We start from the raw sequence: 14,848 nt of genomic DNA, 5'->3' as shown, positions 1-14,848 counted from the left end.
AGGGGGGGTGAAGCGACAGATATTAATGCGGCCTAGCTCCGGTGTATCGATCTGTTTGCTGCGCCAGGCCGCAGGGGACTCGGCTGGCGGCAGACAAGGGCGGGTGTGTGTGTTCGTGTGTGTGTGTGTGTGTGTGTGTGGTTGAGGTTGGTGGTGGTGGTGGTGGTGGTGAGGGGGGCAGGCTGTGAGAGATAAGGGAGGGATCAGAGGGAACTGAAGCCCCAGAGCACACACGCACACACACACGCGCACACACACACACACACAGACACACACACACTTGCATGCATGGTGCAGCGGCGACACGGCGCAAGAGGTGATCTCTACGAGTTTCCTATGGTCACAATTCCACCTCACCAATTATTTTCTGACTGGCTCAGTTAAAGGAGCGCTTCAGCATTTTTTAGTATTGCACTTCTATAACTTACGGATTTAAAAAAAAAAAACAGAAAGAAAAGACCGGTCAAAATCGATGCTGCAGAGGCAAAGCCGTCCTGATCATCCTTCCAGCCTCAGTACTAAACATAGAGGACACAAACTTTTGGCTTCAGACCTCTGAACTCTAACTCACCCCCTGACACGTTAAAAGGCATGTTATCTATTTTTTTTTTAAAAAGGAGAAAATTGCTAAAACTGACAGAAATGATCAGAGCCAGAATCTGTAAAAACAGAAACAATCATCAGATTTTTTGCACTTTCTTTAAACTTAACATGTGTGACTTTAGGTCTGTTCACAAAAATGAACCAAAAAAAATTAAGCTTAAAATCTAGACATTTCATCAAATCTACTTAATTCTACATTTATCATTTAAAAAGTTCTCAAAAAAATCTACTTTGCACCAAATTCTCAAATTCTGTTTCTCAGTTGCTGTGAAGCTGTGGCTAACTCAGCTGCAACCAACAGCCCTGTGAGTAAAATTCAGGGACTTTTCGGCTGAACTGCAGGCTGTGTTTACACAGAACATACAGGAGACGCGTGTTCAAGTTAAAAATCAAAACAGTAAAATATATAACACCTTTGGGTGTTTAGGACAATGTGGTGCTTGTTGATTCCAGTTTCTTTTTCATTTTTGTGAAATAAATTATCAAAGAAACACAGCGTTTGCTCTTTTCTTTTCTTATTAATGGCATCATAACTGTGATATACTGCAGAAAAGACATATTTAAGTTCCCTCTACTTCTAGCCACAGTTGTGCTGTTTCCATAGAGGTGTGGGACTTCAGGTTACAGTGAAAAATGAGCCCACAGTGACTGAAAATGTGACAGGAGCAAAAAACGGTGACAAACTGCTGAAGGTTCAGAGGGTTAAGTTGCAGTGCATTGAGCTCTCTGGGTCACCATGGACCCAAAACACGGGATTCTACACTTCCTATCGTGCCTTTGGCTACACTCTGCCTTATAAACCCCGACACCTTTTAAACTCCACATGGTCAGTCTGTTGAGCAGGACTTAAGCAGGCTGAGTAGTTCTCTGTTATTAGTAAACAGACTTTGTCCAGGGGCTGTAGTATATTAAATATACTGAGATTATGTGCCCACATTTCATCAGCAGACCTCAAATTACTATTTTAAAAAAACAAAAAACAAAAAAAAACATCATGGCATTTCAGCTTTTACAAATGATTTTCTTTGTTTGGTTACATCTTCGGCAATTTTCAAAACTGAAAAGTTGTTTCACTTCATTCAAATGACTAAGTTGTACTTAGTCTAAAAACATAAAAATCAGTCTGAAAACCCAAGATGTGAGCTTGCAATGGCATTGAATTTGACAGGTGAAACTGGTGAAGTGCTCATTTAAATCCAGACCATACAAACTGTCTAGCTAAAGTTCTCATAGGCAAGTCTCGCCTCTTTGGAGCCTTGTTGGTAAAACACCTCCAGGCAGTTATTGTGGGCTAACAAGACCAGACCTCAATCTAAATGAAAGAGGAGATAAGTGCAATTCCAATGGTCCCTGAGACAAAAAAAAAAAACCCTACATGTATAGGATCACCAGTCAAATCTGATTAAAAGTTTGGTGACTTTGCTCCAAAATAAGGTGAAAAGGTGTTTTTTTCCCCCACAGGTTTCACAACACTGAGCTTGTGTCAGTACAACACCACAATTTGCTTTGTGGCAGAAGGAGCAGGACATGCAATATATAACCGCCATCTTTGGTGTTTTGGAGTTCTTTGAATTTCTATTCACACTTCTGGTATCACCTGTGGAAATTCCCAATTTGTTTGGATAATTTCTGTCTATTATTTCTTCTGTTTCTCCTGTTACTCCTTTCTCTACTTATCCAGTCTGTGCTTGTAAAGCTTTACTTCAACTCTGGGTTCATATATTGCTCTCTCGCTGGCCCTCTCTCTCTAATTCTCTTTCATGTAAACCAAGAGGAGCAGGGTCACCTGGGGCTCTACCCTTCTGTGTGCTGGTGTATGTGTGTCTACAGCACTCGGATTCAGAGTTTTCCCCTCTAAAACTCTTGTCTCGTGATGCAGCTGCTGGGACACAAGAGGAGAGTCCCTCTGACTACAAATTAGAGTCCTAATTGAGGACACACAAACACTCTTACTTATTTTGGGAAGTCCCAGTTCGCCATTCGGACCCATTCCACTTATCCCTCTTTTGTGCCACCCCATTTTTCTCCCCACCGTCATTCCTGGAGTTGGGCCTAAATCCCCTCAGTTAAGCCGGGTTTTCCTCAGTACGAGAATGCAGGGGAGCGCTTTGCTGATACAGCTTGGCCGGCCTCGTGATGGATTTGGTGGACTGGCAGGTACACAAAAGCCAACATCCATCCGCTAAAGCGCACCATACACCAGAAAATTAAGCATCTTTTCAGGAAAAGGCATTTACTGAGTATCACAGGCTCACGCAAGCTGTAAATATGTGGCGAGTCTGTCACACTGAACGCTTTTGTCCAATGTGACCAATCTCACGCCTGAGTTTTCTACTTTTTTGGGACGGTGCTTAAGAGATGCTGTGTACAGCTCCATGTTTCAATGCGGACTGAACTGCAGGAGACAAAACAGACGAACGCACCCTCCATCCCACCCCTCCTTCCACTTTCATCTGGATCTCTACCCCCACCTCTCATTTTCTTTTCTCCCTCCCCTCGCTCTCCTTTCATCATATGAAGAGGGAGGGAAAGCCCTCCTGGCCATTTCTACAACCCTGCCGCCCCTCCACCTCCACCACCCCCCAATTTCAGCCCCTCCACTCCTTTTCCCCGACTCTTCTTTTGCCCATCAGGTCCAGAGAGAGCCTCTCAAACAACACCTTGCACCTACACATCCACGCACACAACCAGGCATATGCACACAGAGTTCCTCTTCACCCCCGCCTCTTTCACGCACACACACTTTCATTTTCTGTGCCCTACACTTCAAACACATGAAAGGATGCTCTGCGGGGACCAAGGCTAAAGGGAGAGTTGGCGGTAAGGAAAAGGAGGAGGAAGCAGGGAGGGGGTATAAAAGCAAGCTTGAGAGGGAGATGTATAGGAGGGATGAGGGGCCCGAGGGGGGGAGGAGGGTGGGGAGGAGGGGGTCACGGGGGGGGCCCCATTGGAGACCAGGTCAATGTCAAGGGGCTCTCGCTGAAATGATTCACGTCAGCCTCTCGAGAGACAAAACAGCCATCCCTCCGTCCCAACTCCTAGACTGCCGGTGTCTGAGAGTGTCAGTTTCTTAACAAGCTCCACCCGTTAATTGGAGAGCGGGAGGATGTGGAGGTAGTGTTACAATGCGTGCAAAAAACAAACTTGCAAACAGTCCGTCGATAAACAAAGGAAGCCGCCAGGTGTGGCAGGAAGGAATATTAGCAGTATCAGAGGCGTGGCAAAGCCTGGGCTACCTATGGGTCCTCGACCACTTAGAGGTAAGAAAATCTTACCAAGAAGTTGTGTTTTGAATTCGTAGTCGAATTTAAGAGTGTGACAAGCAAACAGTAAACTTGTGTTTTTTTTGTTTTACTTATTTTTGCTCCAGGAGGAGTTATTTATGCACTCTTCCCTCATCTCTATTTCTTCATCATTTCCTTTGACCATTCCTCTCTTCAGTTTTTTTTTCTTTACTCCTATTCCTGGTGTCGCTTCCTTCTTCTTCTTCTGCACATAGACGACTTTTAAGTGCGCCTTGGAAGAAGAATGCACGTGTTCAGAATAAAGGATAGTGTGGAAACTATCAAACGATTTGGAATGTGGAAGTGAAGAAAGGCAGCGAGTCTGTGTCTGTACTTCGCCAGAACGCCTGCCTCAAAACCGACGAGGCTTCTGGGAAAGGAAGCCAGCGATCAGACTGAGCCCTGGGCCATAAAAACTCCCACAATGCACTGCATTTTGCCTCCAACTCCTCTAAGACACAGGGAAAAGGCAATTAAAGCATTTATAGGCTTCGCCCCCTAGATTTGCAGCCAGCAATTAAAAATCATTACTAATCAAATAAAAATAAAAGTAGCTCAAACTACAATTCAGCCGGAGCATCGATTGGATTTATGCTACTGCGAAGGAGCTCATAAAGACTGGTAGGACTTAATGTTACATTCTTTAGAAAAATGTGAGAAAAAGGTTAACATTTAATGGCAGACACAGTGAAATGAATATAAAGCCAACTTATAAAATCCAAACGAGGAAACTTTTCTCATTTTCTTTTTTCCCCCCGTCAAACTACAATTCTCTCAAGCTAAAACCAGTAAATTTTATGTCTGTAGAAATTGAGTAAATGTGCGACACACTGGTGGTTTCCGGGGTGTTGGGAGATTTAAAGGGTTGGCAGGCAGCCAATGAGAGCTCACGGATCAATCACGGCGTTGATGCATTTGAAGGCTTGTGGGTGTTGTTAACAACGGAGAGTCAGGGTGGTCAGAAATCACCCTGAGTGACACTTTGACACTGGGTGGGCAAGCACCGCAAATAGAAATGTCAGCCGTCTCCATGGCTGGGGTTTTACAATGGCAGCAATGTGGCACACCTTAACATGGTGCTCTGAACACTGTGCTACACTCTGGGGTTACAAAGCAGCACTGCACCTCAGCGACTTGGTGACAGGTGATGGAAAAGGTGTTTTTTTTTTTCTAGAAGCTGGTGACGTACTTCTTAAGGAAACTCTTTTAGTCTGAAGTAAATCTCAAGTTACTTAACAAAAAACCAAAAAAAAAAGTAAAGAAAAATACATTTAGATCTTTCATGAGACACTTCTTACTGATGGAATTGGAAACGCCACCCAGAATTTAAAAATCAACCGAGCACTGAGGTGCATACGGTGCATTAGGTCTGGGCGATAAAATGATAGTGATATGTATAGGGGTATTCATCATTCAACAGAATGTTCTGAGTTGCATTTAAATGCATCTGATGCAAAGTGCCATAAAAGCACAGAATGGAAATTCAAAACTCAGTTGCATGAACAAACTCCCAGGGAGCTCCCTGCTTCTTAAACTGCCTGTCAAACTTTGATAATGGAGCGTGCTACTTTCCGTTGCTGTTCCTTTTGGCTTCCGGGCAGGTTTCTCAAGGTGCGCTCGTCTGCAGCCACCTGTGGTTGTGATTTCACTGATCTGCATGGGCCTGCAGGGGCTGGTAGTTTTTACTTTCGAGATGGGCTTCAGGATTTAAAAACACCCACAACCCCGATTCCCCCACAACCACCTCCACACAGGCCCTGCTTCGAGGGCTGAGGAACTTTATGTTCATAGAGGCCGATGCAAGCAGCCACGTTGAACCTTAACCTTTTCATGTGTGACATCATAAAATCATTTCCTGTGTACCTTGATAAATTGATTACTGTGGTACTTCTAATTAAGTCTCTTTCCCCCTAGTTTTCATTTAAAATGCATCATCGACTTATATGAAAAAATTATCGTAATCGGTTTTTCAGCTATATTGCCCAACCCTGTGTTGCATATTATAATAGCGAGGATGATGACGTCCACACACACACACACACACACACAAAAACAAGTACAAAAACAGAGCATGTTGACTGACCGTGGCCGGGCAGACCCATGCTGCTCGCTAGCTGGTAGAGGCGTTGCTGCTGCTCCTCGTAGGACCCTTGCTCGCTGAGCGCTGACATCATGCGCCTGTAATGCTCCTCAGGGCTCATGTGGCCGTGGCTGCCGCCTGCCTCCACCACCGGGCTCTGAGAGTTTTCTGAAGAGAGGAAAGAGACATATATCAGGGACTGTCAATAACCAACTCATCAGAAACTGCAGGGTCTAATTATACTATCAACTTATTACTTTAGTGTACTATAAACTAGATTTTCAGCATACGATTAGATAAAACCTCGTGTATTTATCTGAGTTCACGTTTATTTCCATGTCAGTCATAACTGTAAACCTCAGATTTACTTCTGTATGCAGCTTCAAACCACTGGTGGTTCCAAATGGCAACCAGAGGTCCCATATTTAGAAAATGTGTAGTCCAGTAGCTAAAAAGCTATTTCAGGACATCAGTAAACCCAACATCAAATCCATCTGTTAATCATTCAGTCAAACTATACCCTGAGTTGATCCCATAATCATCAAGATAAGAAGTTAATGTAATACTCGTGAGTCTAATTTTTTCTCAATGGAGGACTCATTCACTGCTGTCCAGGAGCCAGCTTGCATTTTTTGCATAATAATTCCTCTGAGCAGCATCTCCGCTCACACACCAGAATAAGAGTGGAAAATCTGAAAGGACGGAGTGTCACATTTGGGGATTTGGGCTGAAAACAGGTTGGAATAAAAAGAAACATCACAAACTTGCAATTTTTTTTTGCTGATTACTGCTCTTTCTGACGCACTGCAGTCTTCAAACATCAGCTTGAGGACATGCTTCTACACAGATCATTCATTAAGTATATGACACCGATGGCCTGGAAGCTTCTACACATAAAGCTGCACACATACACACATGCATTGTTAATGCGCTGAGCCTGACCCCATCGTGAACTCACGATTCCACTGACACAAAGCACAGCAGCATCCATGCAAACACTGCAAGGTCATAAGTAGAATTGTTTTGCGATATTGTATTTTGACCGTATGTAATAAAAACTACAAAAAAGAAAACCCCAAAAGAACACAAAACACTTCTACCGCTGCGTGTGTGTGTGTGTGTGTGTGTGTGTGTGTGTGTGTGTGTGTGCAGAGCTCCTGTGCTGTGTTTAAGGTGTTGTGAAGACGATGTGGTGTATGATATCTATCTAGCTGTCAGTCCCCATACTTAATCTCTCTCTGACCTCCCTCCTCCCCCTCTCTGTCAATAGTAACATGATCTAAGGTAAGGGTGGTGGGGGATATGGGGAGGTGGTTAGGGAGTTAGAAGAGGGAGACAGAGGAGGAGGAGGAGGCAAAGGAAAGCAGGGGTTATTTTTACCACCCTCCTCCTTATTGAAACCTGAGTCTGGCCCCGGGCAGGCGAGCAGGAGTGGCGCTGAGGAGCGGAGGTGGGGTGGAGGTGGTGAGGGAGGAAGCGAACACGCAAGCATCTCTGTCTCCACTGCCAAGCTCCAGCTAATCCACCCAAGGTCCTCCAAGTGTATGTGTTTGTGTGCACGTGTGTGTGCGCAACTAGTCTGTGCCTGTCTAAAGTTTTCCTGCTCTCTAAACACAGCAGGGGGTGCCGACTTTGCAACTGAAAGAAAAACAGACATCATTTACACAGCGGCATCCAATCTCTCTGGCTCCATCCTTACGCTACCCTCTCAGTCTCTCTTTTAGTCTATTTCTCCACCTGCATTAGTCATTAAAGGATAGCGTCTGTCGCCAGACTCGGAGTCAAGAAGATAACACACAATAGATAACGCAAACGCACGCGCACACACAGGTGCCGAGTCAGGCCTTGGGTGTGGACAGAGCTCAAGGTTAAGACACAGGATCAGCAATGTTTTGAAATGGCTTAAATGCACCTCTGTGGACAGCAGCCTGCACACACACTCACACAGTCTTCTTTATCCGTCTTGCTTATGTGAATATGCAGCAAAAAAGGAAGAATATATGCAAGGCATATACGGCGGCTGTTTGATTTAAAAGCCAGAAAACCTAACCACGCATACTCTGAGAGGCACAGAAACACAAAGTCAAAATAAAAACACACAAGCCCCATTTGCCTTAAAAGGAAGCCAAGCCTGAGTACACAAACAGACTTATAAACACGCACGCTCTCTTCCCAACCAATAACAAACCCATGCATCTTTCAGAAGCAGGGTTGTGTCTAAGTAAGACGATAATGGCCAGGAATGAGTGCTTCTATACACAGAGAAAGAGGAAGAGGCTCCAGGCGGGTCTGGCGTCGGTCAGAGGTCACACAGTGGGCAAAGGTCAAAACTGGGCTCACGCTGGGCTCCACACACCTCAGTCTAAGCTCCACATTCCCTGACACAAATGCTGTCTCCTATCCAAGATGTAAAAATCAGAAAACAGCATTTAATATGTCAAATACTAATAAGTATGTGCGTATGCATGTTGTACATAGGCCTGCAGAGATAATGCTGAACGTGTGGTGAGCTGTCCTTGGTTTTGCTGCTGTATAATGCATCAGTCAGGAAGTCTTCCTCAGGAGCCCAGAGGGACAGACTCGATGGCTGTGCCGGCTCCATGCCGGGCGCCTGGTTTCACACCACACGAGGGAGATATGAATAATAGAGGATAGCGACCGGATTGCAGCTCTACAGAGGGGCATTGTCTTGCCAAGGTGTGCCTTGTCAAGGTCCGTCATTTATGCTGTGCTAATTTCGCCTGGAGAGCAACCGGAGAAAGCGTCTGTTTACAACAGCATGTGCGGCTACGGATATTTCTGTGGGTTTGGGGGAAAGCAGACAGGACAGTCGCCCTGCTCACCATGCTCTGTTTTTCTGTTAAAGGATCAGTTAACTCAAATCACAGTTTTCATTTACTCTTGGTAGAAAAACAGTCCCAAAGATATCTGTTGAACATGAAGCCTGTAAATTGACCTGAGTAATTCAGGCACTGCACATTCAAAGAAAAGCTGAAGCATTTTTTCTAAGATCACACGTCTTATGTTTTGAGCACCAAAAATATCCATGTTACTGAGGCAGCAGCAGAATCCCAGACTCTGCAGATAACTAAGCAAGAGCGATGTTTATGTAATTTAGGTTAACTAACCCTTTACTGACTTCCTGTAATGCACATATAAGCACCTGTAAGTGTATAAGAGAAACTACTGGGCTGAAAAAGAGAAGTGTGTCTTCAAGTACGTGAGAAAGTGAAACTGCTTCAGTAGCGGCTTCAGGTTCCTTCATGTTTCAAACTGCCTCCCTTCCCAGTAGGAAGCTGGATCAACCAATCAGCTTGCTCGACTTGCATGAAGCTGCTCTGTGGGCCTTTGCAACCTGCAGCTACCCATAACACCTTTCTCCGCATAGGTCTGCAGAGACATTTCCGAATATCTTTGAAGAAGCATGATTTTGGCTTAACCCGCTGATCACCAGCAGCTGAATCAATACAGCCTTTTCTCTCCTTATTTACTCGGTAACTTCCATCTTTTCACCCATTTTCCTTCAGGAAATCCAAACACCTCTGTAGCATCTCATCACACCAACACACTGTAGAAGTCTTACCTTTGGGGGATACGCTGCGTGACTTTTTGCTGTCAGAGGGACACTCGCTGCTGCTGTTGGGAGAGAAGCTTCTCCTCTTGCCTAGACGGTCGTCTGTAAACATTCACACCAAAAAGGGAGAAACGTGGAGTCAGAAAAAAAGAGCAAAGTAAAGGCCTGCTATTGCCACTCTGCTCTGTGATCACTTGTATACATGGCTGCTGCTTTGGAAATGCAGCATTAGAAAAAGAAAGATCGCAAAGAAGCCAAAGCGGAGAAAAAGTGATGGGCGGAGAGAATGAGAAGAAGGAAGCCACGGGCATCTGGAGATGTGCCTGTTCTGTCAGAGATGAGAGGGGGGCCCTGCACCGCTGTGGATGACAGATCTGCCCAGTTTATTCACATGTGTTTGTCTATCTGAAGGCAGCGAGGAGGGCTCTGCCTCCTGCAACATCTCTTTCCAACAGTCTTTCCTCAAATGCTATCACCGTCCTTCCTCCATTTCTCTCTCTCTTCTCGTCTTTCTGCGCCTTTTTCCAGATGTTGGCATAAAAGCCTCACTGAATGCGCACGAGAGCCTCTCAGCAGCTCTTTGCCGACATTATGTCTATATCATGTGTTTATTTTTAGTTTTTGTACCTCCACAACAGACACCCGCTCTCCCGCTGTCGTCCCCTCATAAACACTCCTGTCTCATGTCTCCATCTGCTTTCCTTGTCTTTCCTGCTCTCGTCTAGGTGTGTTTGAACCCCATCAGGAGCTCTCCTCCCATTAACACCCTCCTCATCCTCCTCCTCCTCTTCCTCCCTGTTGGACCCTTTCCTCCACCCCTGCCACCAAAGGGGAGCATCCAGTGTACAATTACAGCCTCCCTGCTGCCTCCTTCTCCTCCTCCTCCTTCTCCTCCCCTCTCATCTCTCTCTTCCTTCCCGCCCCATCACCTCCACCTCCACCTCTCCCTCCCCTCAAACACACCTCAAATCAATACAGGCCTAATCAGAGAGGGAGGGGATGCAGAGCACATCGCACGCAGCGCCGCCAGGAAGGAAAGAGCCGTTTGTCATTGCTCTATCTATCTCCCTCTCTCTCTTTCTCTATTTCTATCTCATGCACCTCTGATTTCTCTCTGTTTCTTCCCTCACATATGCAGCCAAGACACAGCAGCGACTGCTTCCCTTCTTTCTCACTTTCTCTCTCTCACTTCTCAGTACGTATTTTTAGGGATTGGGGGAGTGTTTTTTTTTTTTTTTTTCCTCCCTCAAGCAGAACAGTTCCTCTCTCGCTCTCTCTTTCTCTCTACCTCCCGCCTCTCTTTTTCAACAAAGCCATTTTTCATCATTTGCACAGCCCGTGTAAACAGCACGAAGAAACAATGAAAACAAAAACAAAAAAAAACAACCCACAAAAAACGTAATTTCATTGCAATATTCATGTAGTTTTCTGTCGTGTCCACCTCTGATGTTATTACCTCAGTGACGTAAGTAAGTGAAGCTGAGGTGGCGTCTGACCTTTAACCCATAACCTATTACCCAAACTTATGTCCTTTCCACACTCGCAGACAGACGGAGATGGGGATGGAGACAGGTTTAGATGGGACTCTGAGGATTTTGTTGTGCCGCTGAAGGAGCATGAGAGGGCGAGTGAGCACGCCACAGAGGGAGAGAGGAAGGAGGTTCACTAATGATCCGGTGTTTGATGTTGCCTCTCAGGTCCTGAGGAGATCCACCTCCTATACAATCTTAAAGAGACAGCAGGGGATGGAGGGGGGGGAGCGCTAATGGACAAGTGCATGCATATAGGCACTGAATGCTTTTCGCAATTTCTACTTTTTTGCTGCCACCTCCTTTATGATCTCTCATTGTGTTTTTCTTTCTCGTTTTCAAATCACGTTCGGTACATTTCTTTCACAGGTCCTTTAAAAAAAAAAAAGAAGAAGAAAAATAGGAAAAAAAAAACACTGAAGGTCTCCATCTATCCTATTAGTGAAATATTAACAAAGAGGCAGAGAACCCCCCATTAGTTATACCCCCTTTTCTACCAAACACACACCCACAGCCTCTCATGATCAAACACACACACTTGAGTTGTCTCTTGAGCCGACCTCACTCAAGACACCGCGTCTCCTGAGCGAGTGCCCGAGGGCCAGAGATTTGAGGGCGGAAAGCTTTTAAAGCCAATTAAATGGGGCTTCTTAGAGCACCGGCGCTTCCTTTTTATGCCGAACACTGAGCTTTGCGAGCATCCATACTAACCCTTTTACTCCCACTAACACTGCTTACAGTCAAGTTTGCTACCCCAGGCCTCTCCCCATCACCTGCTTGGTATTATTGCAAAGGAATTAATGGTTCTGGAGGTATATTTTAACACTGAGGCTGTGATTTATCTGTCAAAAATAGTGCAATTATTAAGTCTAAATCACATTAGTTGCTATAATGTAATTTATAGTCAACAAACAGTCAACAGGCTAACTTTTTTTTATAAAGAAGCAGACCAAGCCTCTGCTTCAGCTCCTTGCTGGTTAACCTCCTCCTTATCTGCTGTTTCTCCTACTGAGGGAAAAGATGGATGAGAACGGAGGGACAGAAGGAGAAAGCGGAAACAGCAGGACCTAAAGACTCCTCTTTCATGTGCTACCACCAGGGCGAATCATCAGGCAGGAAGAGCATCCACCACCCCTCCTTCTTCCCTCCGACTCTCTGACTTCCTCTTCTCCCTCAAACTTCATGCCTCCTCCTCCTCTCCTCTCTCCATCCCATGGAGCGTGTTGACAGCTCAGACAGCCAGACTCCTTAATTCCTCTCTTACTCCGTTAATCTGTCATCTTTATCAGGCCGAGGAGGGAGAGGGAGGAGGAGGGGGGGGAGCTGTGCGGAGAGAGAGCGGCTGGGTTGGGGGGGAGGAGGCGGGCGGGGGGGGGGGTGACAGGCGGGGACGTGGGGTGGGCCGCCAGCCGCAGCCCCCCGATCAATCTCCACATTACAGCTGACAGAATGGTGCTAATAACTTATTGATCCCCCCTCCGTGCGCCGGGGCCTCCGCCGGCCCTGAAAGCCCTGCCATTGATTGGCTTACGGGCCGATGCAGCTGGGAAAGGGAGGGGAGGACGGAGAGGGGGGGGAGGAGGGAGGGTTTGGGGGAGGTTGATGGAGGGGAGGATGCGCCAACAACAACATGTGCAAAAGGTGCACATATAGTAACACTGCTACATAAACTCTTGCTCTTTCTAAGAAAAATGAAGAGATATGGACGGAGAACAATAGAGAGAGGAAAAATCATGACAACAGATGATGGAGCGTCCAAAACATGGCTAACATTAAAGCTGGGATTTGTGATGTTGTCATATGCAACACAATAAAAGCTCAACCTATAGGCAGCTAATGCAACCTTTTGTACTTGTCACCCTAAGTATCACCTGATGAACACAGACCTCCCTTCTTGTTAAAATGCTCTGTGCAGGTTAAAATGTTTTTTTTAACAAGTTGTAAAGCACTAATAAATTAAAATGCCAAAACTTTTTTTTTTGTTTACTTTTAGGTTTCTTTTAAAAAGCCCATACAAATGGAAAGAACACTGAATAAACAGTGCATTATTATTCAAATCTAATGTTTATGACCTGAACATAACTTTAAAGTGTTTACTGTCATATACACAGTTTACAACAAGCTTCCCTGCACAGTGAAATTCTTCCTTTGTCGTCCACTCTGCAGCTGTTTTACAATAACTAAACATAAAAATAACAGAATAAATAAACACAATATACAGCGCAAGAATTCATTATGCGCACAGCCAGGACTGATACTTCACAACGAAACATTTGCATTAAGTAAAATCTAAAAAATAAAATTGTATCTAATATTTAATGACACTGTGTCTTCGGTCATTTTTGCTGCTTTCTTTGTCAAATCTTTCAGCCTGTCATTCCAGCTTTCATCTGTCTTGTTCCGCTTACGACTGTTGCTAGGCAACGACTCCTGCCAAAATATGCATATTAATATTCCTATCAAACAATGTACAGTTCATAGGTTGCTGAAGTTTTAAAAGCATAATTCTATGACACAAGTAGAAAGACTTCCCCAAATTAAACAAACAGTTTACTAATTGTAACAGTGACGTGACTTTAATCAAGTGATCCTTTGCAATGCATTACACTAAGCATCAGGGATGAACAGACAAATACTTAAGAAAACAAGATCTAACTTGAATTAAATGATAAAGGCTTGAAAGAACAAGTAAGGCTACGAAAATAAAACAATAGCTTCCTTTAAGTACTCTACAAGGAAAGAAAAACTATTTATTTCCAGTATTCACTCAACAATTTACTTTAAGTCATCTCTGGATTTTATCTCTTGGCAGAGGCATTACATGACTTTTTGAACAATAACTCTGACAAACCTTTTTGGTATAGCAGTGCAATTACATCCATGTTAAGCAGTGGGATGTTTTAAAAATATGTACTACCCGCATTTCCCTTTTCGCTTCGGTATGACAGAGCTCATATCAGCACAAATCCTGGAATGTTGACTGGTGTAGAATTACCTTTCTATGCTAATCATGTAATAACTAGCTGGTAATACTTTAAAAGCTATCCTCACTCACAATCAGTTTGAAAAGGAAAGGTCTTGCACAAACATGCTGGGCTGCAGATTCACACGCAAGCAAACATCTAAAACCAGGCCTTTAAAAACCACACATGGAAAGGTGCGCATGCACAAACACACACAAAAATGTGCTCAAGCCCCAAACCGCCGCTACAACCCCCAACCACACACAGGCTGTAACTGCCTCTGGGAGTCTGAGTGCAGGGAGCAGAGGAGAGAGAGAGAGCGGCGGCCCAAAAACACCTTATCTGCCTGTTTGAGTCTCCGGTCTGACCGCAGAGCCACGGTTTACAGTCTCCACAGGCAGCCAGACTCTCAGCGTCGGCGCCCCTGCTCCCCCCGCCTCGCCGCCTCCCCTCCTCCCCTCCTCCCCTCCTCCCCTCCTCTCACAGAGCCTCTGAATAGCCAGTGGCTGGGGATTGAGAGGGAGGGAGGGAGGGATGGAGAGGAGAAGCGAAGGAGGGAGGCAGCCCTCCTGTCTGTCCCTCAGATTTAATTAACGGCCCACTCCGGCACACAGACGACCCGGCAAGCCTGCTTCCCTTTCCTCCTGACCCACACACACACACACACACACACACACACACACACAGAGACACAGACGCAGACACACACACACAGCCGGCCGCCGCCATACTTGCTGCTTGCCCTCCCTTGATACCACCACCGCACTCATTCATCTCTCTTTCTTCTGTCGCTCTATTTCCAAATGTTTCTTCCA

The 14,848-nt window shown here is 45.3% G+C and overlaps 1 protein-coding gene across 2 annotated transcripts in view; it reads right to left on the bottom strand.

Annotated features, from left to right (window-relative positions):
* Nucleotides 1–14,848, bottom strand: part of samd11 (sterile alpha motif domain containing 11) — a 54,813-nt gene that overhangs the window by 14,361 nt on the left and 25,604 nt on the right. For both annotated transcript variants that reach the window (XM_008291024.1, XM_008291025.1), the window contains exons 5-6: nt 9,551–9,643; nt 5,971–6,135 (exon numbers count right to left, since the gene is read on the bottom strand). In XM_008291024.1, coding sequence (XP_008289246.1) covers nt 5,971–6,135; nt 9,551–9,643 — 258 coding nt within the window. The remainder of the gene's footprint in view (nt 1–5,970; nt 6,136–9,550; nt 9,644–14,848) is intronic.

This window comes from Stegastes partitus, unplaced genomic scaffold (genome assembly GCF_000690725.1).
Source record: "Stegastes partitus isolate 25-593 unplaced genomic scaffold, Stegastes_partitus-1.0.2 Scaffold710, whole genome shotgun sequence".
NCBI lineage: Eukaryota > Metazoa > Chordata > Actinopteri > Pomacentridae > Stegastes > Stegastes partitus.
The sequence above is the reverse complement of the archived record's forward strand: the minus strand, read 5'-3'. Positions and strand labels throughout refer to the sequence as shown.